Genomic DNA, 25,440 nt, shown 5'->3' with positions numbered 1-25,440 from the left:
AAATTGTTATTGTAATTGGCGATGCATTCAATGGAAAGTAATTGAGTCATGGGGGTAAATGATGGAAGTTTGATATGCTAGATTATGTCATTGAATTTGGAGAGCTTGCCAAAGAGCTGGGATTAATTCGAATTGATGGAAGTTGATCTCATTTGATTGCACTTTCAAAAGCCTCTGCAAACAATTAATATACAAATTGGAAGTACCACACCAGAAACCTACAGCTAACACACTTGGCTTTTAATTATTTTCATCATTAACTTTGGTTTTTATACACACAATCTAGCTCTGCCAATAATCTGATTATTTAAATAATGCATTTTAAAATGAAACCTGATTAAGTGATTTAGATTACCTCTAAAACAAGCCAATAAAGAATAATTTTCACATTTAATTGGCTCTTTTTGTCAGCTTTATTTGATTCTCGCGATTGTTTTGCACAGGCAAAATATGAAGTTCAGAGATATACAGACAAGTGGCTATGATGTAGTGCTTAGAGCTACATATAATATATAGATAGGTGTAATATAGCATATATATAATAATGTGTGTAATATGATACATAGATTTCAAAAAACAGTTTTTGTATCTCTGTCTGGGCTTAGTCAATAATCCGATAGGAAAGCAAGCTTTTCAGGCATCAAAATCATTCGCAGTGCCTGCGAGTGTGGACATACAGATTACTCGATAGATATCAGGACTATATGGTACGAATATAATTATGCATAAGGGTATATGTGTCTATGCGTGATATTAGAAAAGGTTTTACAAAAACTTGCTTATCGACAAACGTTAATCGTTTAATATGCTCAAATAACTTGCAAAAGTTCTCGCTCCATTTGCTATGTTCATCGTTTAAAAATGCTCTTTATCAAATTGTATTATCAGTATCCTCTTCTAAAGTAAAGACGCCTAAATCGTATCACAGATAAATGTGTTGGCCGAGTTCCGTGCTCGGATCACACATTGGCATAACTTAGGCCTATAACAAATGGATCTATAACTAGCCATACGAACTAAGGGGGTTTTGCTGGATTTTTGTCGTGGTTGTTGGGTTGCTGGGTACTTCGAGGCAGATTCAGTTCTGCCACCATAGGGCGCTCCTGTTCCAGATCCACGCGCCCGACCCTACTCAACGATGCTGCTGTGGATTGGGGGGTCCGAAGGCCTGCATGCTGTAGTACCGCTCACTGTCCTCCTTCACCACACTGGTCACGTGGTGGAACTGGCACGGATGCGAAATCTGTGACTTTGGTGGCAAGGGAGCCGGCTTGGCGCGCTTCTGTTTCTTCGGCTTCCGGGTTCCGGCCACGGTTAGAGCCTCATTATCCGGATTGCTGACCAACCGCTCCACGTGCTGCCACAACTCGCTAGCCGCATCCGTGGAATCGAAACTGAAGCCAATCATCTGCTGATGATTGCTGGACCGGCACATGGTGTGGAAGGAGGGACCCGCGATTCGGTAGTTCGACAAGTTATCAATCCTATCCGACCACAGGGCGAAGCAGGAGCCCCTCTCCGCCAGAACCAGAGTGACTCTGGGTATAGCTCTGGCCTTGGAGTTTCCCTTGTCGTGAAGTATCACCGGTATTCCAGTGAACACCAAACGCCAGTCGCCATCGTTTCCGGTTCCCTCGTAGAGATTGGCCAAAGCGCCGCTCACGAATATCTCGGTGCCTAATCCGCCGAAGAAACTCTCCACCTGCCCACGCTCGTAGTCCGATAGATTTGTGTTGCTAGTGGTGTCTGTGCTGATGGTATCCGCATCGATATCCGAGGCATTGTACAGCGATGTGGTTCCATGGGCGCTGCTTCTCTGTGCCGACGAATGCGAGTGGGCCGACCAGTCCGGATGGAGGATCAGCTCTTCCCGGGGCTCCAGGGAGGAGCCCGTGCCCTCGCTGGACTCCGATGGTGGCGCCGAATCGCTAACGGAGCCCAATCGGCGGCGTGTCTGCTGCAGTTGATGCGACATCTAGTTGAACAAAGAGAAGAGAAGGGAGAGAGTGCTAAATTAGATTTCTGTGGCAAAAGCTTTTCGGCTGTGGTTTTCGCTTCAAGTGGAGTTAATGCAATTCTCTTTTGCCATTTTCCGCCACCTCGCAAAGTTGGCAACCGACAATAAAAACAAATGGAACTTATATTTGAAACGCGACTATAAGATACCCGGTTTACGATTGGAAACCCTCTCAATAATTGACCCGAAAAGTGCACTTTTTAGGAGAAAATCATTTTAAATGCACAACACAATTGTAATGATCTTAATAAAATAATCAATTATCGAATATGCCGCGTGAACTGAATAAAACAAGTGTGTAATACGCTTGTAGTGGTATTTCCAATCCATGACATGAATATCTGAATAAAGCGCAAATACAATATACCCTCGAAGCCCACAAATACCGCGTAAAACAATTCCCAGTCGCAACACGAGTTTCAGTTTCGGATTCTCTGGTTCTCTAATTTTTTATTTACTTTGTTGCCCTGCTGCATTTGCTGCCAAGTAAAAAAAAAATTTTATATACATTTTCATTGTGGTCGCTGTGCTGGAAATTAAACACAATCAATTTCCGCTCTAGAAACTCAAATCGTAAACAAGCAACATAATACACAAATTTATGCTCAATGAACAATTTGCCAAATTTCATTTACTTAGCAAGTTCAAAAATGGTTAAATACAATTGACAATGTGAGTAATTGTTCATTCAGTTTAATCGGCTGGTGCTAAGTGAATATTTACAAACAAAAGAGTTCAAAAAAGTTTTGTTTAGCACAAAGTGTGTAATTAGCTGAAAAATGCATACAAATTAATGTAACTTCTATATTTTCCGCCGATTTTTCACTGTGACAGTCTATTTTACGTTGTAGGCTAATAAAACCAAAATCCAAAACCAATTAGGACTCATACACAGAATGATACATTTGCATGAGCAGGCGAACAAATTTACATTTCAAAGAACTCACGTTCTATGCAAATACCTTTAAAAAAGTTGTAACCGAAAACTACGTGTACTTACAGGCAAACAAATTCAGAGGCAAAGCGCATAACTAATGAATATGGAGCGTTCAAATTTCGTTAGCTCCTCTAACTCAAATACCAGAAAAGCTAGTCGAGGCACGTGGACATTGGCACGTTTTAATTAGCGCCGCAAATTGCAGGTCACGGCGTAATTAAATTATTTAAATTGCTAATTTTCCCAAAACAGAGCGGATGGAAGCGGGAAATTTACGGCAAGTGCTAAAAACGAAAGTGATAAACACTTGAACGCGTTTTAAAGTTGTCAATGCCCCGACGGCAGCTCCAATAAATAATAATCAACAAATTCGCGGGAATAACTAAGAAAGCTCCTCACACTTCAACAGGGAGGATGGGAGAATTTGTCCAGGACACGCAGGAAGTTCCTGTGGAAATGTATCGCGCATCCGCTGAAGCTCTTTGGCACACTTTTGGCCAACTTCTGGCAGGGCCAAAAACTTTTCACAGGCAACTTTGTTTGTTTGGGGTCTGTCGCCGTTCAAAGAAGCATTTCGGCGGGAGGCGGGCAGAAGGAGGAGTGGCACTGCAACATTAACACGGTTATCTATAATTTACACGCACAGGGGAAAGCGGAGCCTCCTAACTGCGGTGATTTCTGGCTGCCTGATGCACATTTATTGTGCTATTACTTTGTGGCCGGCGGATGTCCCCTGCCCGTTTTCCCAAAAGGCAAACGACTTTCCTCCCTTGAGTGTTTTTTTACGTGTCCTGGCCTGCCAAAAAAAGTTTCCGGCTACAGTCAGAGGCGTAATATTAGCAACAGGAGATATCTACAATAACAATTCTTTTTGTGGTTGATTAAGACTATGATTCAAGTGTTTCGTTTTTTTACAACTTAAAAAAAATCATCAAGTTATCGAATTATAATTAAATATATATATTGAAATTAATGTCTTACAAATTATAGTACTCTATTAAAAGAGTTCTATACTTTGCATCAAATTCATATATTTAACCATCAGCTTAGAGATTTTTGTCAGTTGCTGTTCGCAAACTTTTATATATATTGCCAGCATAAGATTAATTGCCCCACATCCCCAGCTCCCCGAACTTGGCAAATATATTTAGTGCCGAGATTTATGTGGCTTCATTACGACCACCCATCAACGTCCCTAGGAAACAACCAAACAAGATATCTTGCACCCCCAGAGAGCAGAGGGACGTTCGGTCTATGTATATCGAACATTTTGGTCAAACAATTAAAAATATTGTCCCTTTCTCGCCATATCTTTTCTCGACCCTGTTGGGGCCACTTTTTATTGTTGTCAAGGCAGCCGACTGCCAAATGAATATTTAATGTTACCCCAGCTGTCGCCACCGGTCCTCGAATGGCCTTCGGAATATCGAACGCAAGCGGCAAGTTCAATGTCAAGTTTGTATCGTACCACGCGGCGTATGCGTAATTTGTGTTCTACCCGTTTGCCATGATTTCGGATTTTATTAATGGCCTGTTATGTACTTTAAGCTAATAATAGGCAAAAGCCAACCAGGGAATTGGGAGATAAAAAAGAAAGCAAGCAAAAGGCTTGCTGTTATTTATGGCAATAATCGTAATACTATATGTACCTATAAAAATGTGAACAATTCATTGGGGGGTTCATGAAAAATATGTAAGACAGTTTTTTTATATGAACTTTAATTTTAATGTGGGATAAATAGTACAGCATCGGCTGGCATAAATAAATGAGAATGCATACATACTATTGTGTTCATTTAATGTGTCAGCTTAAATAAATCAAACAAATATATGAAAATGTTTTAAAATCAAAAACAATACTCGGTTAAAATGACAAAATCTTTTGCAGGTCAAGCGAGGGCATCTAACCAAAGCCCCGGGGGATTTTTGGTGAAAACATGTTTGAAGAACTGTCACAAAATTTCATATTTCACTTTATTTGTGTCAGTTGAGAAATGTTTGAAATTGACAGGCGTAAGAAATAAACGAAATAAATCAATGGTGGGTGGGGCTGAAAAGTAATTTCAGATGTCAATAGACGCCTACACAGGAAAAATTGAAAGCAGAAAATGTAAATGAAATACTAAGAAGCTACCTAAAATGTTATTAAGCACCAGAAACGCCTTTTTCACGAGACCTGCGATCTGAAACTTCGGATTAGAGAGAACAAGTGGGGAACCATAAGAAATCGACATGCTTTTCCTCTGTGTGGTGCAGACGGATGGAAAATCCCACACAACCAAGGCTTTTCATCGTGGGACAGGTCAGTGAAAATGTTGGACATGTCAGCAGAGTCAGAGAGAAATCAAACAAATTGCCGTGCATGTACTACAATTGAAACCGTTAGCCGGGAGGTGGGCGTGGGCGTGGCCGCCTAACAATGCCCAGTTCAAAAAATGGAACAACAAAAAAATGAGCAACAGATACAAGTTGTTTGGATGGTTGGCTTTGAGGCCTTTATGTTAATTTCTGATTTGTTTCCAGTTTGTTTTCCCCCGACCTGCGCTTTATGGAAACTCACTCAAGTGCATCCGCGCAGGAGTGGCAGCGCGTAAGAGCAAACGTGCTGTGATTTAATTTTTTCTGTGACGGTCGGCGGCAAACAAAATAATTCAACATGCACATATAGCGGCTGTAGCAGGAAAATGCGGGGAAAAATTCAATTAAAATGCACAAAGCCTCTCGTCTCGCCTGACCTCTCGTTTTGCTGGCTCCTTTCCATTTTCCGAGGACAAGCAATTATCGCATTTGCTGCGCAGTTCGCACGTATGGTATGTGGATCAAAAACTGCTTCAAGTCAAATTGAATTTGTTATTAAAACCCAAATTTACACCACGCATTCTGATGACATATCCTCGTCCGTCTCTGGAAGCCAACTTCAATTTCAAATGCAGAGGAAGGAGATAAGTTGACGTGGCCGCAGTTCGCAAAATCCCACATTCCCTGCGTTGCTAACACTTGGCAAACGGAAGAAACGGAAAATTTTCATAATAACAACCGAATATTTTTTCGCATAAACATGCAAATTTGTCACTCAAACCCAGATCTCATCTACCCCGCCCGTTGCACTCATCTTCTCAATGAGTAATTTGCATGTAAATATATAAAGGCGAGCATATACTATTTTTCCAGTTCGCTTTTTAGCATTTGTTCATGAACTTCGCCGTTGACGAGAACAACAAACTGTCATACAAAGCTCTGCCATTGTTCAAGGAAATTTTCGCAAAACGATGGAGGGGCGGAGGAAGGAGCTCTAGACTATTGCCTTCAAGTGACTAACAAGTTTCGTTTACGTCGTTTCTGCACTTAAATAAAATAAATTTGCGTTCAAAAGCCAATTTTATTAATGAAATAAAAGAATACTAATTAATAGGCCTTAATACCAAATATTAATATCTAATAATTAGCCATATTGCTGATCTAAGGCAGTAAATAATAAAACAGATATGTAACCAAGCTCTACAATACAAAATGTATATTTAACATTCTTGTTTTGATTTCCCAATTTATTTTGTATATTTACGCCACCTTTCTCTACATGCATTATGGTTCTCACTCAAGTTTCATTGCGCTCTGGGGAGCAAGTTTTGATTTATGACCAAATTGAAATGGCGAATACAATGTTTACGTAATATTTCGGAGGAAAAACGCACAGCAAGACCGTGTATTTAGGTAGGGAAATATATACAGCTTTATTTCAACGAGTCGTGGAATAATTAGATTTTATTTGTGGGAATATGAACAGCACATGGAAGTTAATTGACACGTGTCTGTTAGCAATAATGCAAAACAAACGCTTTATGACTTAATGTTAAACAAATGCTTTATGACTTCGTGTACGTGAACATTGTGAATCACAGGCATTTTTAAACATTTGTTCACTTCGGTGACTAAAAGCCAATAAATATGCGCTTGAGAGGGCGGATATGACAAAATAAGAAAGGTTAACAAAAAAGCTAGTAAAAAACCAAATCCGAATAAGCTGCTTAACATTTTTATGCAGAATTCAAATGGCCTTCAATGCATATATTTATTGTTTTTATTATAGTTCAAGTGGGTTGTATTATAAAGCAATGAGCGCAATATTTTATTAATAATTTATTTCAAATTAATTTTAATAAACGGTTAATTAAAGTGAGATTTCATGGTTTCATCAAGCTTATTCTCTGTAATTACCTGTATCCTGTTAAATTTTAAACCTTTAATTTGAAACCCATTGTTAATAACATCATCGTGACGTTTGGTAAAATGTCTTTAGGATATGACAAGTCATTGAATAGCCTTTAAAAAAAGTTCTTCTGTACTTGTATTTGGCAACTTCATTCAATTTGTGGCATGACTTGCTGCTGCTGCTAGCCATGTTGCTGATGAGCCACGGCAACAAGCTGTTGCTGTCATGAGTTGGCAGAAGCCATCGGCTGGAGTCTGCCAAACCAATAAAGCAATATTGAAATTGCTTTTGGCAGACTCTCAATTGAAAAGGATCCATTGAATGGCCCACCCAATGAACTTGTGACCCAAACTGCAACATAGTTGTGGGAAATTATGTAGAACGACTTCGAGTCGGATACATAAATATGTTAGCAGAGATACACGGGCTCATTTAAATCAAATTCCCACAGTCCACGTCAATTATGTGGAGCAGCAACAAGTGGTTACCTGTAGGATCCCCTTTTACTCCATTGCTGTGGAAAATTGCCTCCGGTGCGACAACAGCAACAACTGCAATGCATTTTAGCCTCTTTTTTGCTACCCTTTTACACAATTTACATTTTTTTCAACTTCGGCATGCAATGGGCGTGATTAACAACTTCCCCTTGTCGCCGAGTAGTGAAGTGGATGATGGCAAATTGCCTTGATTCACTTGGTTAGGCATTGAAACTGACACTTTCGAGGCAACTTGGCTAAAACTCTAATTGCTCGATAGAGCCATGGCAAAAAGAGAGACTTCGTTATGCGTAATGGAATTAATGATTGACACACCAATAGTTATGAAAGCCTGGCTCCCAACGTGGTAACAGAAGTCTCAAATTACAAAACAATAAATGAAGGGAAGTGAGTCAATGGGAGTGGTAAGCCTGTGGGCTTTCTTTGATTGACTATTTCCTTTTTATTAATCATGACTTGTCAGGGATTTGAATATCTTAAATCACTTGGAATAATACACATATAAATTACGCACTCGTGTTATGCAGATTTTGATAATCTAGTTACCTGTCCTTGAGAATTTGTTGTCAAGTGTTCACCTTTTGTTCTACCCGGAGATTCTTAACCGCATTGGGAATCATTGCCCCAAGATCCATTGATAATGCTTCCCATCGAAATCCATTGAGGCGACGCCGATGACGTCGCTATTTTAAAATAGTAAATATTCTTATCAACAAATACAATAAATCAGACTACATTTGTCAGATGGGAGCATGAAATGAAAAAAGTGATGCAGAGTGCTGCATCTTCAACTTAGGAACAAAAGAATGACCACAACTAAGTAGTATAGACTGGTTAATGCCAATTAATTTGTTGAGTATTGAAAGAGATAAACATTTCATTTTTCTAAATATTTTACAATGCATTACCGTGTCTCAAACTTTTCTTAATAAGTAAAAAATGTTTGAAAAAGTTGTGTCCCTTCTGTTGACTCAAAGCCTAATAGGTACCTCCTCGTAATGGGTATTTTTTGGGTACAAAAACTGGCTCCAGCCTTTGATAATAACATGGTACAGCCCAGGGCCTGTATAAATTACTATCAGGCCGCTCAGAACAGCCATACAGAGAAACGGGGAGATAACTGAAGCCGAATGTGATAGTATGTCCGGAATTTTTTTGTTCGATTTGTTCCTCCCGATTCTGTTCGAATTTCGGTTTTGTTATTTTGGTCAGACCAGATTGACTTGCAGTTGTCCGCTGGCAGACGAGAAGAGCGGTGAGTCGAACGCGACTTTCGATTTCGTTTGGCATCTTCATCATTATCAATATCATTATCGGTATCATCCGCACAGGGCCTGCCAACTCGCAGTAATTATCTGCATCGGGGCAGACGTCCTCAGCCTCATAATCGACTTGAGTTTTCCAGATTGCAGGCACCAGTCTGTCAAGGCACCTCGAAGTCGCAACATCATCGACACAATGTGGCTGCTGTTGCCTATTCTGCTATATTCGGCGGTATTCCTCTCGGTTCGGCACATTTACAGCCACTGGCGACGCAGGGGATTCCCCTCGGAAAAGGCCGGGATCACGTGGAGTTTCCTGCAAAAGGCATACAGACGGGAGTTCCGACACGTGGAGGCCATCTGTGAGGCCTACCAGTCGGGCAAGGATCGGCTCTTGGGCATCTACTGCTTCTTCAGGCCTGTCCTTCTGGTGCGAAATGTCGAGCTGGCCCAGACGATTCTGCAGCAATCGAATGGACACTTCAGCGAACTGAAATGGGACTATGTCGCGGGTTATCGCAGGTTCAATCTGCTGGAGAAACTGGCACCCATGTTCAGTACCAAACGATTGTCGGAGATGTTCGGGCAGGTCCAGAAAGTGGGTGATCATTTAATTCATCATCTGCTGGACAAGGAAGACCAAGGAGGCCCCTTCGAAGTGGATCTCCAGCAAAAACTCAGAGTGTAAGAAGCAAATGGAGTTTTCTTCTCTTATATAACGTTTATATTTATTCCACTCTCAGTTATTCCGTCAACATAATTGCCAATCTGATTTACGGCTTAGACATTAACAACTTTGAGCACAAGGACCATATCTTGACCAGCTACCTGAGTCACAGTCAGGCTTCTATACAATCCTTGTAAGTACCTATTATGGAAATTCCCACTAAACATACCTTCATTTCAATCCAACCCTCAGCACCTTGGGTCGACTGCCGCAGAAATCTTCATATACCTACCGCTTAAGAGATCTCATAAAACAAAGCGTAGAACTACGTGAAGATCATGGACTGATACGCAAAGATATTTTACAACTACTAGTCCGATTTAGAAATGGCAACGAAGTTTGTGGCGATAAATGGCAACTGGACACGATTAATGGCAAGCTTTGAGTCTCTTTTTTGAAAACCAGTGCTGATTCATAGTTTCCAGATGCAGAAAAGCTGTTGTCCATCAAACGCTTGGCCAAAGTTGCCGAGGATCTCTTAAAAGTATCCCTAGATGCAGTGGCTTCAACTTTAACCTTCACTCTCTTGGAAATCCTGCAAGAACCTCTAATAGTGGAGAAGCTTCTAGCGGAAATAAAGGACCTGAGCAATAAAAGTGGTCAGCTTAAATTTGAAGAGCTGAATGGTCTTAGGTATATGGATATGTGTTTACAAGGTATGTTTATTTTTAATTTTGCCGTCAGGGAGTGTTAATATTTCGTATATATTTACAGAAACTCTTCGCAAATATCCGCCTTTACCCATTATTGAACGTGTTTGCCGCAAAAGCTATTCGCTTCCCAATTCAAAATTTACAATTGAAGAGGGAAAAACTTTGATGGTTCCCTTACTTGCCATGCATAGAGATGAAAAATATTTCAGTGAGCCAATGAAATATAAGCCACTTCGGTATCAGCAACCTGGCAATGATGTGGGCCAATGTGAAGTAAAGACCAAGAGCAATGCTTTTATTGGATTTGGCATTGGCGGATCACAGTGCGTGGGTACGTAAGGGATGCAAACTATCCTAGAAATATTCAGACAATATTTTCCTTATCCTAATTGCAGGACAGAACTTTGCCAAGTTAGTAATTAAAGTTGCCCTGATCAAACTACTCCAGAACTTTAATTTGGAATTGGACCCGAACCAGATGAAAACCATTAAAGTTTCCCACCGACCAGCTCCTCTTATACACAGTAAAGATGGACTGAAAGTCAAATTGAAGAGACGCGAAATAAACCCGAAATTTTACAGCTAAACTAAGTTAAGCTAAGTTAAGTTCTTTAATTTGAGCATCTTTTTCAACACTTTGTCGTGTGTGCGCGACACCTGAAATTATGCTATAAATAAAATTCAGTATATTATGGTCACAGTTTCCCCTTCTCGTCCTTGTTGTTGCTTTTGTATATGTCTGGTCTTGTTTGCTTCGTTCGCTTCGTTAACTTTGCAAAATGCCAAAAGGTCCCGGGGCTCACGATGCGTATACGTAACGTCACACGACGCCAAACTCGACGCATTAAATTAGTCATTCCTATGTGCCCCCGTTGTTGTTTACGCCAAGACGGATATAAAGACCCGATTCTAGATGGTGAGATAGAGAGGGGGATGGCATAGATGGCAGATATCATCTCGGGCGGAAAAGGCATGTGCTTCCATTGGAGTTTATCGTTAAATTTGATTTGCTTTGTTGCCAATCCAACATGACAGCCGCCAGGATACCAATACCAGTAGTCGAGCCCCTTCTCCTGTCTTCCGAAATATGTATGCTAAAGTCAAGTCCGTCTGTCCACTTCAAGCACTCAATTTGCTGCCCAACACTTCGAGAAATAACTTTTAAAATTCAGCACATAAAAACATTCTATAGAAACTAAAGCAACAGAGAGAAGTTGCCTTTTAAAATTTAAGTTCACATAAAAAGCACCATTACCCACCATTTAACAACTAACTTACTTTAACCACTAGCTTACTTTCTCTCAGTGTGCCAGTATGCCAATCCAATTCGAGTATGTTCGCAGGAGTGGCAATCAGGGCCGAAAGGCGCTTCTAATGATGCCGCAATTAGGCCGCATTATGGACACATTTATCATCCACAGACCGGACCGGGAAACGGAATGCGAGATAGAGATGTCACAAACAAATGACTCTAATGAGTGCGTAAAGTGTTTTACATTAATGAAAACTTTTGGCCGGCCCCAAGCCAAACCAACCAAAAAAGACGCCATCAAACTAATTGAGCCTAAGCTGGGGCTTTGCTCTCCGGGACAAATGACCTGGAAAGAGTCCGAAATCAACGGCCAACTTTACGACTCCTGCTCTGGCCGAAGTATTAAAATTGAAAATTGAAATTCAATCAAACGAACAGGGGTTGGGTTGTAAGAGTCTGGGGCAGCCCAGGGACAATTTAAACCCCTGGCCGGAATAGGATGATAAAATCCACTGGCACGACTACGACAACAGGAGCAAGTGGTGCTCTTCACATGTTTTGACCCAGTTCGCAACAGGCGAGCCAAGTGTCGAATATAAATTGCATGAGGGGGCAGATGGAGAGACGGAAAACAGCGATGGAGATTCGGTGGCAACTCCCTTTGGCGCAATCTTGGCTGCCATTGTCCTGGTTACATTTTAACATTACTCATTCCACATTAAGCGCTCAAAGCGGCAGCCTTGCCCGAAAAACCGCACAATTCCAGTTTAAATTATACACTTCGAAGAGTGTACAATTTTCTTTTCTTCTAGCATAAATTATGATTTATTTCACCCATGGGACATGCTCCGTGTACTGCTAATTTTCATGTAAAGTTGTTGTCCAATTAGGGTTATAAACTTACCATCTGTTTTCGGGGTTAACTGCAAGGAGATAGAGAAACGAAAATGGCATCGATTAATCAAGTGCACATTTATGGTGCTGTGCTTTTGAACTTTAGATGGCAAAACGAAACCAGATTGCAATTGAACTGAAAGCACAATCTTTGAGATACATTTATTTCGAACAAGCAACAGATCGCTGCTGTCCCCTTTAATTAGCCTATTGACATATGACTTTGGCTTGGCTTTTATTGTTTTTGCCTAGCCAAAGTTGTGCAACACTTTAGACTGCTTAGGTAAAATCACTTTAAAAGCATTTAAGTGGCTTAACTAGGGGAATTATTTGTTATGCGCTAGACAAACAGAAACTTGAGCGTTTTGTATCGTTCAATTAAAGCCCGCAAATATGCCAAATATTTGCATAATAAAAACAGAAATTTCTTTACATAACAAAGAGCCTCCCATAAATAATAGGGCTATTATTTGAGCTTTGACTTAAAAATTGTTTTCAATAGCTGAGCAAAGTTACGTAAATAATTTAAAATAGCGCTTAAAATGAAGAAAATTTTCAAAATTCCCACTTTGCTTACTTTTACTAAAAAACCAAGCCCATTTTTTCGCATCGTATTTATTTTCTTAAATAATATAAAAATATTACCGCCTTTTATTTCAAAAATTTGTGCTGCCTTTTTCTGACATCAGCAATTATCTTCGCTAATTGGATGAGAACATTTTTCGTTCAAAAACTTTCCCACTTGCATGGCTAAGAAAACATTTTAAGTGGCGGTCATCTCATGAGCTTATATGTATGTACATATATGTATGTAGTCGCATCACACTTCTTCGCCTCACATAAGAATTCGCCCAACTTTGCCCCAAAAAAAGATAAAGTAAACAACGACCTCGGAGGTCAGCAGTAATAAAACCAAGTAAATGCTTGGCCTTTAATTGTGCTCTCTCTTTTTTTACGAATATTTGTTTAACAATTAAAGCTGGCTAGGGTGTTGGTCTGTGTGGTTGTCATGTATGAAGATTATGGTTACCAAGAACTTGAAGAATAAAGAATACGGGGAAATTTCAGGCTTACTTAACAGTATTACTTCCACACTTAAAAAAATATATATTTGTATTATATGAGAATGAAACAAGTCCTTTAAAAATGGATTTTGTTTTTTCAATCTAAATGGATGAGAAATTCATAAGTAACAACTGCTTTGAAGCTTCCCAATTATATACTGTTCATATTTAGCATAAGACTGGTTACTTTTCAATTCAGCTCTAAATGCTGTAATGTCAAAATTATAAGTTCCTTTTAAAGAGGGCACACTGTCTGCGGATTCAGTTGGTTTACTTTTTCAATTTGTGTGTGCGGCATTCACATAATTGCCGCATGGAGTTGCATGCTGCATGCGTGTTGCATCCGCCTGCCGCCCTTCAAACTGCACATATATGTACACTTGTATGTAGGTGCATCCACATCCATATATAGATCATCTTTGTTCCGAGGAGAGAGTGGAGGATGTTTGAGGATGCCGCTGGTGTTTGCGTGCAGCTGTTTGTTGTTCTTATTGGCGGCTGTGTGCAGTTGCTTTAATTATTGTCAGCCAAACTGTCGCGGCCACCAGTCGCATGTGTAATTTGTTTGTCTGCCTCTTTTCATATCTCCATATCTCTTTCTTTTTTTGTTGGCTGCTTCGCCTTCTTTACACCACATTTTTATCTGTTTCCGACTTTTAATTAATTTATGGGTCTGTCTTTTTAGCGGGTGCTTAAGTAGTGCGTCGAATTCGAGGCTTGTGGAGTAGGTGGCATCACATCTTCTCATTATCTAATTTTTATAAGTATTTCAATAACCAAATTATACAAATAATCAACTGTATCTACCTTAATCAAGCAGTTAGTTCCCTAAATGAAATTTCAGTTTTAAGTTTCCGTATTCCCTTGCCGGAAGCGCAACCCTCCTAATGGCCAAAATCATTTAGCCTTCACTTTCAATTACCCGCCGTAACGAAGCGTCGAGAGCATTTATCAAAATGCCAAACTAGATAACTTAATTAAAGCCCGAAAATCAATCTGCATATATATGGGGCCTGACAAAATCAAAATCTCAGCAACACCACCCACCGCCCCACGCCCCACAAACAATGGGGAGCAACGGCAAACAACAACATCCGCTTATCGCGATAAATCAAAGCCACGAGTGTTGTTAATTTTCCCAGAAAATTTTGGGTATACAAAGTTTCTTCGGGGGATAAAGGAGAAGAGGAGAAAAACGTGCGTGAGTGTGCATGGTAATAAAAACAACTTGAATTTATGTTTTCACGGCAGAAAAATTATCTTAAGCCAAGAAAGGGGGAGCTGGGTAAGGAAACTTCTCTGCTCACTTTGGGGTCCAAACTGAATGCCAGTCATGTGTGAGTACATACCATTTTTGTGGCTACGACAAGAGACTTGCTAATTCTAATTAAAAGCAGCAGCAACTTGGGGAAGTCTGCAACACACTCAAGCAGAAAATTATCAACTCCGCGGAGAGATACGCAGATGAAGATATTAACTAAGCTTCTGCTCGGCTAGACCAAAAGATGTTCCTTAAAGAAAAAACGGGGGAAAAATGAGCAAACTCCTGCCACCGCAGTCCAAAATTAAATTGTGCACATTTCCGTGGAGCGGAAATTGCCCAAGTTTGTCACTTGGAATGAGTACATACGGAATCTGGGATGTACATAATGGAATCGCCATCCATGAGTTTCCTCTCCGCAAATTGAAATTCATATCATTCACTTTAATGCGAAACAGCACTCCCTCCCTCAGAATTTGGTAATTGAACAAAGCACACAGGTGTAAATTATGTATTGAAATTGTGGGAGTTTTGGTTTACATTTTAAAGCCCCAGAGCGGTGAACAAAACATTTGCCGAGCCATAATCACTTCCATTGCATTTAACCAGAAATTAGCGGATGCTGTGACCTGTGTGCAATTTGCACTCATAATTAAATTAAATGCCTAATTAATTACCATTAGACTCGTGCATCAACTGCAAATGTGCCAAATGTAATGCGAATGAACATGTAGCAGCACAGTTGCGCACGAAGTTATTTAATTTATGATCGAATATAAATCAAACTAGGGGCGAGCTAAATTATGACAATGCCACACCGGATGACCCAAAAGCAAAGGCGTGTACATTTGTGTTTTAAGTCTTTCATTAAAGTTTAACATATTTTACACAAATTGTTGCCCAATTCCTAGTTTGAACCTTGCTGAATTGCACTTTCTAATCGCAGTAAGTGTTCTGTGCAGCCGTTCAAACATCCTAAATGTTCTTCTCTTGCTGAAAGCATTATCCTGTGAAACATAAACTCCTTTTCCTGCTGAAATGGTCTCTCCTTAAGGTTAAGCTGCGAAGATAACCCCATAAAATCCAGGCTAGTCATCAAATTGGCTCCTCCATCGGCTCAGCTCTTCATGAACCGGATGAACCTTTGACTACCTAATTCCGGTTGCTGCATGTATCTATATCTATTGCCCACAGCGACTTCTGCAGCTGATCCTTTGCCTGGAAATATTCACAACTCCTTCGTTGCCTTCTCTAATTTACTTCACTGCTGCGACTCATAACTCAATCCCTGACTCTTCCCGCTCCGTGACTCCGATAACCCTAAGCCACATCCAGATGCATTGACAAAATTTCACTCAGGATGGGAGATGCTGGTCCCTGCTGCTGTGGATTGCAAATTGCGAAGCTTTCGAGACCCGGCGACTGCAGTTGGTTGCAGATGCAGCTGCAGAAGGGGGAGCACTTGGATGGTTGGTGGGAGCTCAAGCTCGTCTTCTGCACCCTGTCACATGCCACATTCTGGCAACTCTTTTTATACAGGGTATGAAGCAGGTATAGGTACTTTTCGGCAACGTATTTAGGTGAACCTTTGCGTGAAAAAGCGACCTTACCCTCGTGACATACTAAGTATCTCAAATGAAATATGCACGTTTCTAATAGTTTCTATGAAGTCCGAAGTGAAGAGAGGGGTATCCCTAAGTCTACTACCAAGACCTTCATAGTTTTTCTTGTCGGCATGATTTTCGCAATCAGTGGAAAGCAGCTTGAACCGCTGCAGTTGTTGCATTTGTTGCATTTGTTGGCGTTGCATGGTTTGGCGTGACATTTGGCTTGGTGAGGAACCGGGAATTGGGGAGGTGGGATATGGGACGCGGGACATGGGTTTGGGATTGGGAGTCATCTCTTTCTCGACATGCAGCCTAATCTGGCGTAGCTTTATGCCCTGGGATTTTTTCTGGGTTTCGATGTCACACGAAGTGTAACGCCGTCGCCAAATGATGCGCAATTCACAAATGAAACTAATTTTCCGAACGGCAACAAAGTCAATTTTCCATCTAATCCGAAAGGGGAAACAGTGGGTACGATGTTTATGGTGTCATCGCCTTAAACTATGTCAAATGCCGTTCAATTAAGTTTTCGCTTGCACAATGATAAGGAAAACCTGCCCGCTCTCGACTCATAACAGTGACGCCGAATGGTATTAACACGGCTTTAGGACGGGGGTTTTGGGGCCAATCGAGGGGCGTGCCAGTGGCCTGGGGCTGTGGGGCATGTGGGAACATCAGATTGATAGCGTCGCTAAACAACACAAAACTGAAAGAGCCAACGGGCTGGGCTAGCTCCCCACTTCTAATCAAGCACGTAAATAAAGTTAAGGTTTACGTACATATGTATATGCATGGCAGGAACACAAAAACATAGAGACACAAAGGGGATGCAATTTATTTAGGGACAATGAAGTTGGGATACCCTAATTTGGATACAGTTACTAGCTTTGAAAACGTATTGAACAAGTCTGACTACTTGATGTACTAAAATGTATAACAATCGTTACAAATATACTGAAAACCAATTCTGTCTTTTCAAAGGTACTTTTGATATTTCATAATCACAAATTAAAATTTGTTGGATGATAGATAAAAAACATTAAAAATTCCGTTAAAACTTCATGCTTTATATGGATTTGCCAATCTAACACACTAATAATAAAATCCGTTTTCAAATCTAATATACCCTTCGTAGCAAGCACAACAAATTGTTGGAAGCTCGCTGAAGGGCCAGGACTGCCTTTGGGCTAGTCATCATCAGATCAATGGGGTTAAAACACACACACGAATCCGGCGGCACACACTCTCTGGCCTCAACAAAGGCGACCAAATGACAACCTCAGGTTCCATTCTCCCTCTATATATAGAAAGGTATAAGTATGTGACGGGGCGTTTGAAGGGTCTGATGGGTTACTGGAGGGATCCGCTGTTACTGCTGCTGCTGCTGCTGCTGCTGCTGCCCGGCGGCGAAGTACAATAAAAACTGCTCCAACGTTGCATGTAACATTTGATTAGCCTGTGGAAGGGGCACAGTGTGGTCGGGTGGACTGGATGGCCAACGGAGGGGCAAAAAATGAGCAGCATATTGCCGCTCGGTGCACTTGGGGCAATGGCAATTAGAGGTTAACTTGAAGTACTCTCGCCCACGAACAACCACTGCCATCTTCTTCGTATTTTTGCACAACCACAGTTCCGGACAAGAACTTATTCAGCACCGACTACAGTAGAGCTCCTCTGTTGGAAACTGACTTTAAGTTCTCTTAAGAAATTTGGAACAAAGTAGAGACAATTTGGTTAACAGGCTTTGAGTTTCTACACTTTAACTTGGCTCGTCACATTTAAGATTAATTTTTTATACTATTATAGGAATTTAGTCACAAAACTTTGACTGTACTCTGCCAGGAGTACAGTTAGGCTTAGTTTGTTTAATATACGACTTGTTCCGTTTCGGCCCATTTACACCCAAGCACAATGTTAACTTGGTGATACGCTCCCAACATTCTTGGGGAGTTCACTTGTTCTTGCACCAATAACTTCAACTTGACTTTTGAACACAAGTGCAGTGATGTATATTGAAAGGGGGGGATCTGATTGTAGTTTCTGTGGTCACAAGTGAAAACTTGGAAGTTTCGTTAAATATATTTGTCGGGCAAGTTTATTATAGAAGTTTACCAACTTATAGCTGGAGAATGGTTTACCTAATCGGTGAGTAAGTGAAGGCGGGTGTGAAATGATCAAGGGTTTCGCGCTATAGAACTTACACTACGTAAAGACATAAAATTGGTAAACCACTAAATTGTAACAAGTAAAAAGAGGGGAGTGTAGGTAGGGGTATAAAAAACAAAACCTTTTCCAAAGTTGTCACGGCTTAGATTGCATTAAAATCGATTGAAAAATCCAATTTATCCACGGCCAAATCCGTTCTTCGAAATCAATCAAGCAATCCAAAAAGGAAGAGCTCTGAGATTTATCCCAAAATATCCTCACTGCTTCCTTACCAATTTACCCCCAAACTTTTGCCTTTTCCACAACCCATCCACCGCAATTTCTCACAGCAGACGGCTCAAGTTTTCCACGTGAAAAATGGCATCATAAGAAAAGTTATTGTCTCTGTAGTTGCCCAACTCGACTGAAGTACAGTGAAGCCCCCCACTGGCTACGGTGAACCCTTCATCTGCACTGGCAAGGCAGCGTCATCAGCGGCAGCGTCGAGGGTTTATTATGCAATGGCAAAAATTTAGTGCCATTTGTTGTCAACGCGATGAATGCAACAAACGGCGGAACGAAAGGAGTCAGTGGTGAGCATAAGTTTTCATAGAAATAATCATAGTTTTTTTATAAATATCTTAGATTCTTATGAATAAGATAAATATTCGACTGGATTTTGCCTTATTTCTTTGAAATAAACAGTTGCGACGTATTATTAGTTAAAAATGTTCAACATATCTGGATATCTTAATTTCACAACAATAGAATTTGATTAAAAACAGTTGAATAGTTGCTCCAAGCCTTTTTATTTGTGCATAAGAAACAGCTTTTATCCAGATATATCAGTTGCACATAAACCAGTTAAAAATAACTTCTATCTGTTGGCATCTCTGAAAACATCAACGAGCTTTTGCCATTACAATGAGGGGGCCGGGGAGTTCGTCTGGGAGCTGACTGTTCACATTTGCGCAGACATAGCTATTGTAATGAGTTTGTGAGCCAAGTCGAGATACAATCCAAAGGCAAGGCAACGTAAAATGTTGCAATATGTAAAATTAACATCGCCTTGATTGTGGGGAGTTTGCAAGATGAGCGAAGAAGTTTGTGGCCAAAAAGTTCGGAAGTCGAAACGGGTGTCCCCTGGGATGGATATTTCATGCAACAGCACTTACCCCTACTTTTTAGCACTCGCACTGAAAACCGGCTACAAATTTGCCACTAATTGCGAATGGCGAGGATTCAAAAACCTCATAAAACGGCACGAAACGGAAACCAATTTCGTTTGACAATGATTGTGTGCGATTGATTGACTGATTGATGAACTGCCTAAATTGCTGGACGTGTCACTGTACGATGTCCAATTAAGACCGAATTAAAGTCGAATGAAATCTATGTTAATCAAAGTCGTCGAAAATCAAATTTCTTCGTCGTATCGAAAACAAAAGTGAAATTCCATAGCCAGCGGTCACTATGATCTCTGTGGTTTTACCTTCTGAATTTTACCACCACCGACTTTGGAGATTGAGACAGCGAGATCAATGTTCGGAGAAGAGTGAAAGTCAAGTCCAAACATTATGGTTTATGGTCTTGGACACCTTTTTTCGCCAGCCGACTCTTTCTTTGATTTGTTGTCTTTGTCCAATTATTTACGCTATGCGTTTGAGTTTATTTAAATTTTGTAAAAGAAACCACAAACAATTAGCTACACCCACGTCGGGGGTAACATATAGTTAAATCGCAGAAAGGGCGGAGTCTTGCCTTGTCTAATAACAATTAAACTTTAAAAGCACAAATAAATTTAACATAATTATTAATGCATTGGTATTAAGCACTTACATGTAATAATGCAAACAAACTTTATATTGATAAGCTGATTTAGATTTCATCTTCTGCTTTTCCAAATCAAATTAAAGTCACTACATCATTCAGAAAAATGCCCCTTAATCAACGGCAAGACTACGCCTTTGGCAAAGTGCAAAAATAACTTTCTTTTACCAGCCCCCACAAAATTTAAGAAGATCTTATTGTGTGGCCTCCCCTGTCACCGACAATAAGACTAACATCAAAAATTATAACACAATATAAGAAATGCTTTAAAATCAGACAATGCAAGTCACACAATGGCCCATCCAAGTACAATTAACTTAAATTTTTCTGCTTCTTCAGCTAGACCTTCAAATGGTTGAAAGCGAAACTTAAAAACGCCGAATGCCGAAAACATTTTGCCGACCATTGGAAAACCACCTCGACCATTCGAAGACCAATTGTCTGGGCTGTGCGGGTGTGAACTTAACTGTATTGGGCAGTTGGCCAAATGTTTGCAAGTCGGCTAAGCCCCCCGTGTCAATCCGAACAGCCATCTATCAATCACTCCGCCAATTCCCCAATTCCTAATTAGCATGCGATTCATGGGAACAATTGAAAAGTGTTGGTCAAATTTTAAATGTCATGCTCGCACTTGTTTTCGTATTTGGGGGCTGAGGATTATATCGACATTATATGGGCTTGTGCTCAAGGGCCCGAAGCCCAGAAACGTGAGTCGAATTGCAGAGCGCGAATTCACATTTTAGCAAGGTCACTGAATGTTTGTTTTGCAAATGCCAAATTAACGTTTATTATGCGTGTGTGAAAATCATTTTTGTTGCCGACAAAAGTTGAACTTTCCTTTTAGCGGGCTTGCGCGAACAGGAGAACAAGTTCTCGTCCACCTGCCACGCCAAAAATCATTATCATCGAAGAAAACCTGATTCCAGACGCGTGTTTCCTGTTCGCAAGGCCTAAAACAAGTTTTCATTTTTTTCCCTGAGCATCGCATAACTCAATAGCGGCGGGAAACATTCTTTTCCTTTTGGCCAACACTCTCCAAAAATAATTAAAAACTCTCCTGTGAGATTTATCGAAAAAAGGAACCCACCAAACCGCATTCCAATCCAGTAACTTAACGATACGAAAGAACACTTGGGGTTCACAAATCGCGTTACTTGCCAACGCCAAAAAGCAGCCAAGCCCTTATTCTATTGATGTTGCCATGATATATGTGTAGTTCCCCACATACGTTTCGTGACGAAAGCACTGAAATTGAGTTTGACTTTCGGCAAATCACGTGACATGCTCCAAATATGGAACACCGAAATTTATTTTGCCACATCAACTCCCAATCTATGCAAATAAGTAGAACAAATGCGAATTCATTTTTGAAGGCCTTCCCGTTCTTGCTGCCCCAACCACAGACAAGATTTATGCGTTTTTCTTATTGACAACGCTCAAACAATAGACTCCCCATCAGTCGCTGGATATTGGCTATGGCAGCCATGGCAACTGTCGTTTATTACACTTTGATTTTGCCCCCAAAATGCTGTAAAAAATGGCGCTCGAAAAACTATGGTTCATAAAGAGATGGCTTTAATGGCAAACATTTTTGTTGTCATTCTGTATTAAAGAGAGGCTGCCAGCCTTATTAAATCGTATATATATGTAGCTTCCTTTGACCAACTTTTTTATTGCCGACATTTCTCTGTCATTTCAAAGTTTCTATTGAGCACCAAGCTTCTATTACAAACTTAGCTACTGATGACAAAGTTACTTTCCTGTCTGGAAATTCATAATTCGTTTTAAGCCATAACAATTTTAGTTTAATTTGAAATGTAATAAAAATTTCTCCGCAAATAGCTTCGGCACTTGCGCTTTCTGTGCTTTAATTTCACGTCATTTAAATTGGGCCCGGCATCACCAGCCAACGCATTTCGTCCATAAGCTGAACAATGTGGTTCAATTTCGAAAGAAAATCGTGCCGCAGCGGCCAATCTTGGCTTTAATTAAGGTTCATTCGACCAAAGTTGGGACAACGCCTCTACACAGAAATGTGCATAGCATAGAAGCGATCAAAGATATAGATATGGGCAAATATATAAGGCCCATTCGAGTGGACGGCTTTCGCCTTGTTCATGCAATTTGTATAAGCCCCAAATGATTATTGCCAATAAATTTGCAGGAAAAAAGTAAAGACACGTACAGAAAATCCGAAAAACTGGTTGGGGTAGAAAGCCAGAAAAAACCAGGGACACCGCCCAAACTGACCACCACTTAGAGACCCAGTATCTGCTGCGGATGATATGTAACCCAAGTGGCAGACGACAGACGACAGACAACAGACGCAAACAGGTAAAAGTGATTTGTCTCTCAAAGCCTAAGCAGCCGATCCGGGCAAATATCTGCATATACGAGTATATGTAGATACAGATACATGGGCACAGTCATAGTCCAATCGTGTTTTGGGGCATGTTGCGTGAATTAAGCGCCGCTTCCGACAGCTTGTCATGCAAATGAGCTGGTCGATCCTTATGGGGGAAACAAACATGGAAAGCCTGGTGACTTTGGGACACATGGACACATAGCTATGTGCTAAGCTTGCAGTCAAGTAGGCACTTCACTATTGCCTCTTTTCTTATCCATTTTATTTATTTATCTACAAATGATGCCCAAGTTCTTATATAAGATAGGCTGTTTTCAAAGCTATGTTCAAATTTAGTTGTGTTTTTCTCACTTTGTGCAAACACTGAACTTTCCCAGCGCATCTAGCGATTCTCTCACGTTGACGCCTAACCTAAAGGCAAAACAAAATAAACAAATTAGGTGTAATGAGATGGGGCCACTGGGGCTCAAAAGTAAGTGTAGTCATCAGCAGTCGGTCAGCTTTTCCACACTTTTCACTTTCACGCTCCGGCGAAAATCTTCGACCCACTTGTATTCTTGATTACCGAGGCCTGCTTTCATTTTCATTGGGCAAAAAGCGAAACAGAAAAATAATGGAAGTGGATGTGGTGACAGATACACCTGGCCACTACAGGTTGCTTAACCCAATTTTCGATATCTGTTCATCGCTGGCTTGTGGGCTTAGCCAAGCTACGCAACTGTATTTTTTTGCGAAAAAACAACAACCCGATTGCATTGAGGTGGCCTAAACGCATTTTTGCGGCAGGCTTTACAAAAGTCCAACAAAAAACCAGACCGAACTAAAGCAAAGCAATGTAGTGGTATGGATTGCACCTGTCAGTGGGTATCTGAGAAATGAATGTTGCATTGCTTTTAAAATCACAAAAAAAAAGGAGGCACCCAGAAAATTGCACACCCTTAATCGCCGGTAAATAATATGGTTGAATTACCATAGTTTTAGGTAATAAAGCCAATATGAAAGACCCTTACTGGAATCTTTTTTAAAAAAAAAACAAGAGAGAACGCTATAGTCGAGTTCCCCGACTATCTGATACCCGTTACTCAGCTAGTGGAAGGGAGAAGGAGAGTCTTAAACACAGTTTTTGGCGGTTTGTAGGCGTAATAGTGGGCGTGGCAGAAAGTTTTTTGGCAAATCGATAGAAATTTACAAAACCAACACAAAAATGAAAAAATATCAAAACATTTTCCAACAGTGTGGGCGTAGCAGCTTTGGGCGGTTTGTGGGCGTTAGAGTGGGTGTGGCAAAAAGTTTTTTGGTAAATCGATAGAAAATAACAAAACTAATACAAAAATGAAAAAATATGAAAATATTTTTCAAAAGTGTGGGCGTGGCAGTTTTGGGCGGTTTGTGGGCGTTAGAGTGGGCGTGGCAACATGAATCGACAAACTTGCGCTGCGTCTATGTCTCTGGAGTCTGCATGCTTAATCTCAACTTTCTAGCTTTTGTAGTTCCTGAGATCTCAGCGTTCATACGGACGGACAGACAGACGGACAGACGGACGGACGGACAGACGGACAGACGGACAGACGGACATGGTCATATCGACTCGGCTATTGATCCTGATCAAGAATATATATACTTTATATGGTCGGAAACGCTTCCTTCTGCCTGTTACATACTTTTCAACGAATCTAGTATACCCTTTTACTCTACGAGTAACGGGTATAATGACAAATTGGCCAATTTACGTTTAAATGCAATAAAATAAATACACGTTGAAACTATTTATATTATATTTTATTTAAAGCGAAATAAGAACTTCAATGAGTTAAAATGATAAAAATTCCTGTGGTGTTCGAATAGGCACGCGTCTCATAATTCAATTTTAGGCCTGTCTGACTGCCTGCTTAAATAAATTGGTTTTCGCAAAAAACAGACGAACATACATATATAGAATGTTTAGATTTGCTGAATTGTCGGTTTTTGTTTATAATTTTGAGCAAACAGAAATTCTGAATAAATACCATGTTTAAATAATAAGCCTTCTATGATTACAACGCCGCTGGCTAAAAGCGACCACCCAAAATAAATACATCGGAGCTCCATAAATCAAAGATTAAACGCTTAATTAATCTTGCTCATTCCCAAAGCGTGAAATTTAATAAATGACGAGCGAATTAAAAAGTTCGCAAAGCGTAAAACAAATAAATTAAATGGAGAATAACAAAAGGAAGTTACTGCAGTTTGGTTGGATGATGTCAAGCCACAAAATAAAAAGAGGAAAATCAACAAAGCCTTAAATACTTAGATAAACAAAAATAGCGGAAAACCGAAAAAATGAACTATAGAACATGGCAAACAACAAAGGGAACGTCATCATGATCATCACGACTATCAAGTTCTATAGAATCATAAAAAAATATACAGAAATACAACCTCTCCGCCGATCCATACAAAATTGCACTAAACTTGACTCAACTCAACTCATTTACAGCTATTTGCAACTTATTATTGTATAGCTAATGATGGATACTAAACTACAAGTATCTCTCGGATACAGTTGAATAACTACTGAGAACGAGTGTATCTTCCATCTTTCAGTTGAATAAGTAACTTGGGATTGACACGCCAGAGCTGTTGCATAAAGTACATTTTAGTAATATACGAGCATTATGGGAGAACGGAGAATTGCATGTGCAATCATTGGAAAGTAGCGTAAAAATGAAAATATTGACAA

The 25,440-nt window shown here is 40.3% G+C and overlaps 2 protein-coding genes across 4 annotated transcripts in view; one reads left to right on the top strand and one right to left on the bottom strand.

Moving 5' to 3' along the window:
• Positions 1 to 740: 740 nt before the first annotated feature.
• The window catches only part of LOC120445325, a 40,221-nt gene continuing 15,521 nt past the window's right edge, over positions 741 to 25,440 (bottom strand). Inside the window, exons 3-4 of one of the 2 annotated variants that reach the window (XM_039625648.1) lie at positions 12,460 to 12,478; positions 741 to 1,975 (exon numbers count right to left, since the gene is read on the bottom strand). In XM_039625648.1, the coding sequence (XP_039481582.1) occupies positions 1,133 to 1,975; positions 12,460 to 12,462 (846 nt within the window). In that variant the 5' untranslated portion in view covers positions 12,463 to 12,478 and the 3' untranslated portion in view covers positions 741 to 1,132. The remainder of the gene's footprint in view (positions 1,976 to 12,459; positions 12,479 to 25,440) is intronic. The other variant, XM_039625649.1, reaches the window with a different exon arrangement.
• On the top strand, positions 9,059 to 11,015 carry LOC120445324 (probable cytochrome P450 310a1). Of its 2 annotated transcripts, XM_039625646.2 has the most exons (6): positions 9,060 to 9,607; positions 9,667 to 9,783; positions 9,843 to 10,024; positions 10,076 to 10,306; positions 10,365 to 10,634; positions 10,699 to 11,014. In XM_039625646.2, exons 1-6 carry the CDS (start codon positions 9,120 to 9,122, stop codon positions 10,887 to 10,889), a joined length of 1,479 nt encoding a protein of 492 aa, XP_039481580.1. In that variant the 5' UTR covers positions 9,060 to 9,119; the 3' UTR covers positions 10,890 to 11,014. The 2 variants fall into 2 exon arrangements, with proteins under 2 accessions (XP_039481581.1, XP_039481580.1); XM_039625647.2 differs by lacking the exon at positions 9,667 to 9,783 and having other exon boundaries at positions 9,059 to 9,607; positions 10,699 to 11,015.

The sequence above is a fragment of the Drosophila santomea genome, chromosome 2R (assembly GCF_016746245.2).
Source record: "Drosophila santomea strain STO CAGO 1482 chromosome 2R, Prin_Dsan_1.1, whole genome shotgun sequence".
Taxonomy (NCBI): Eukaryota; Metazoa; Arthropoda; class Insecta; order Diptera; family Drosophilidae; genus Drosophila; species Drosophila santomea.
Note: the sequence above shows the minus strand (reverse complement) of the source record. Positions and strands in the feature narration are given on the sequence as shown.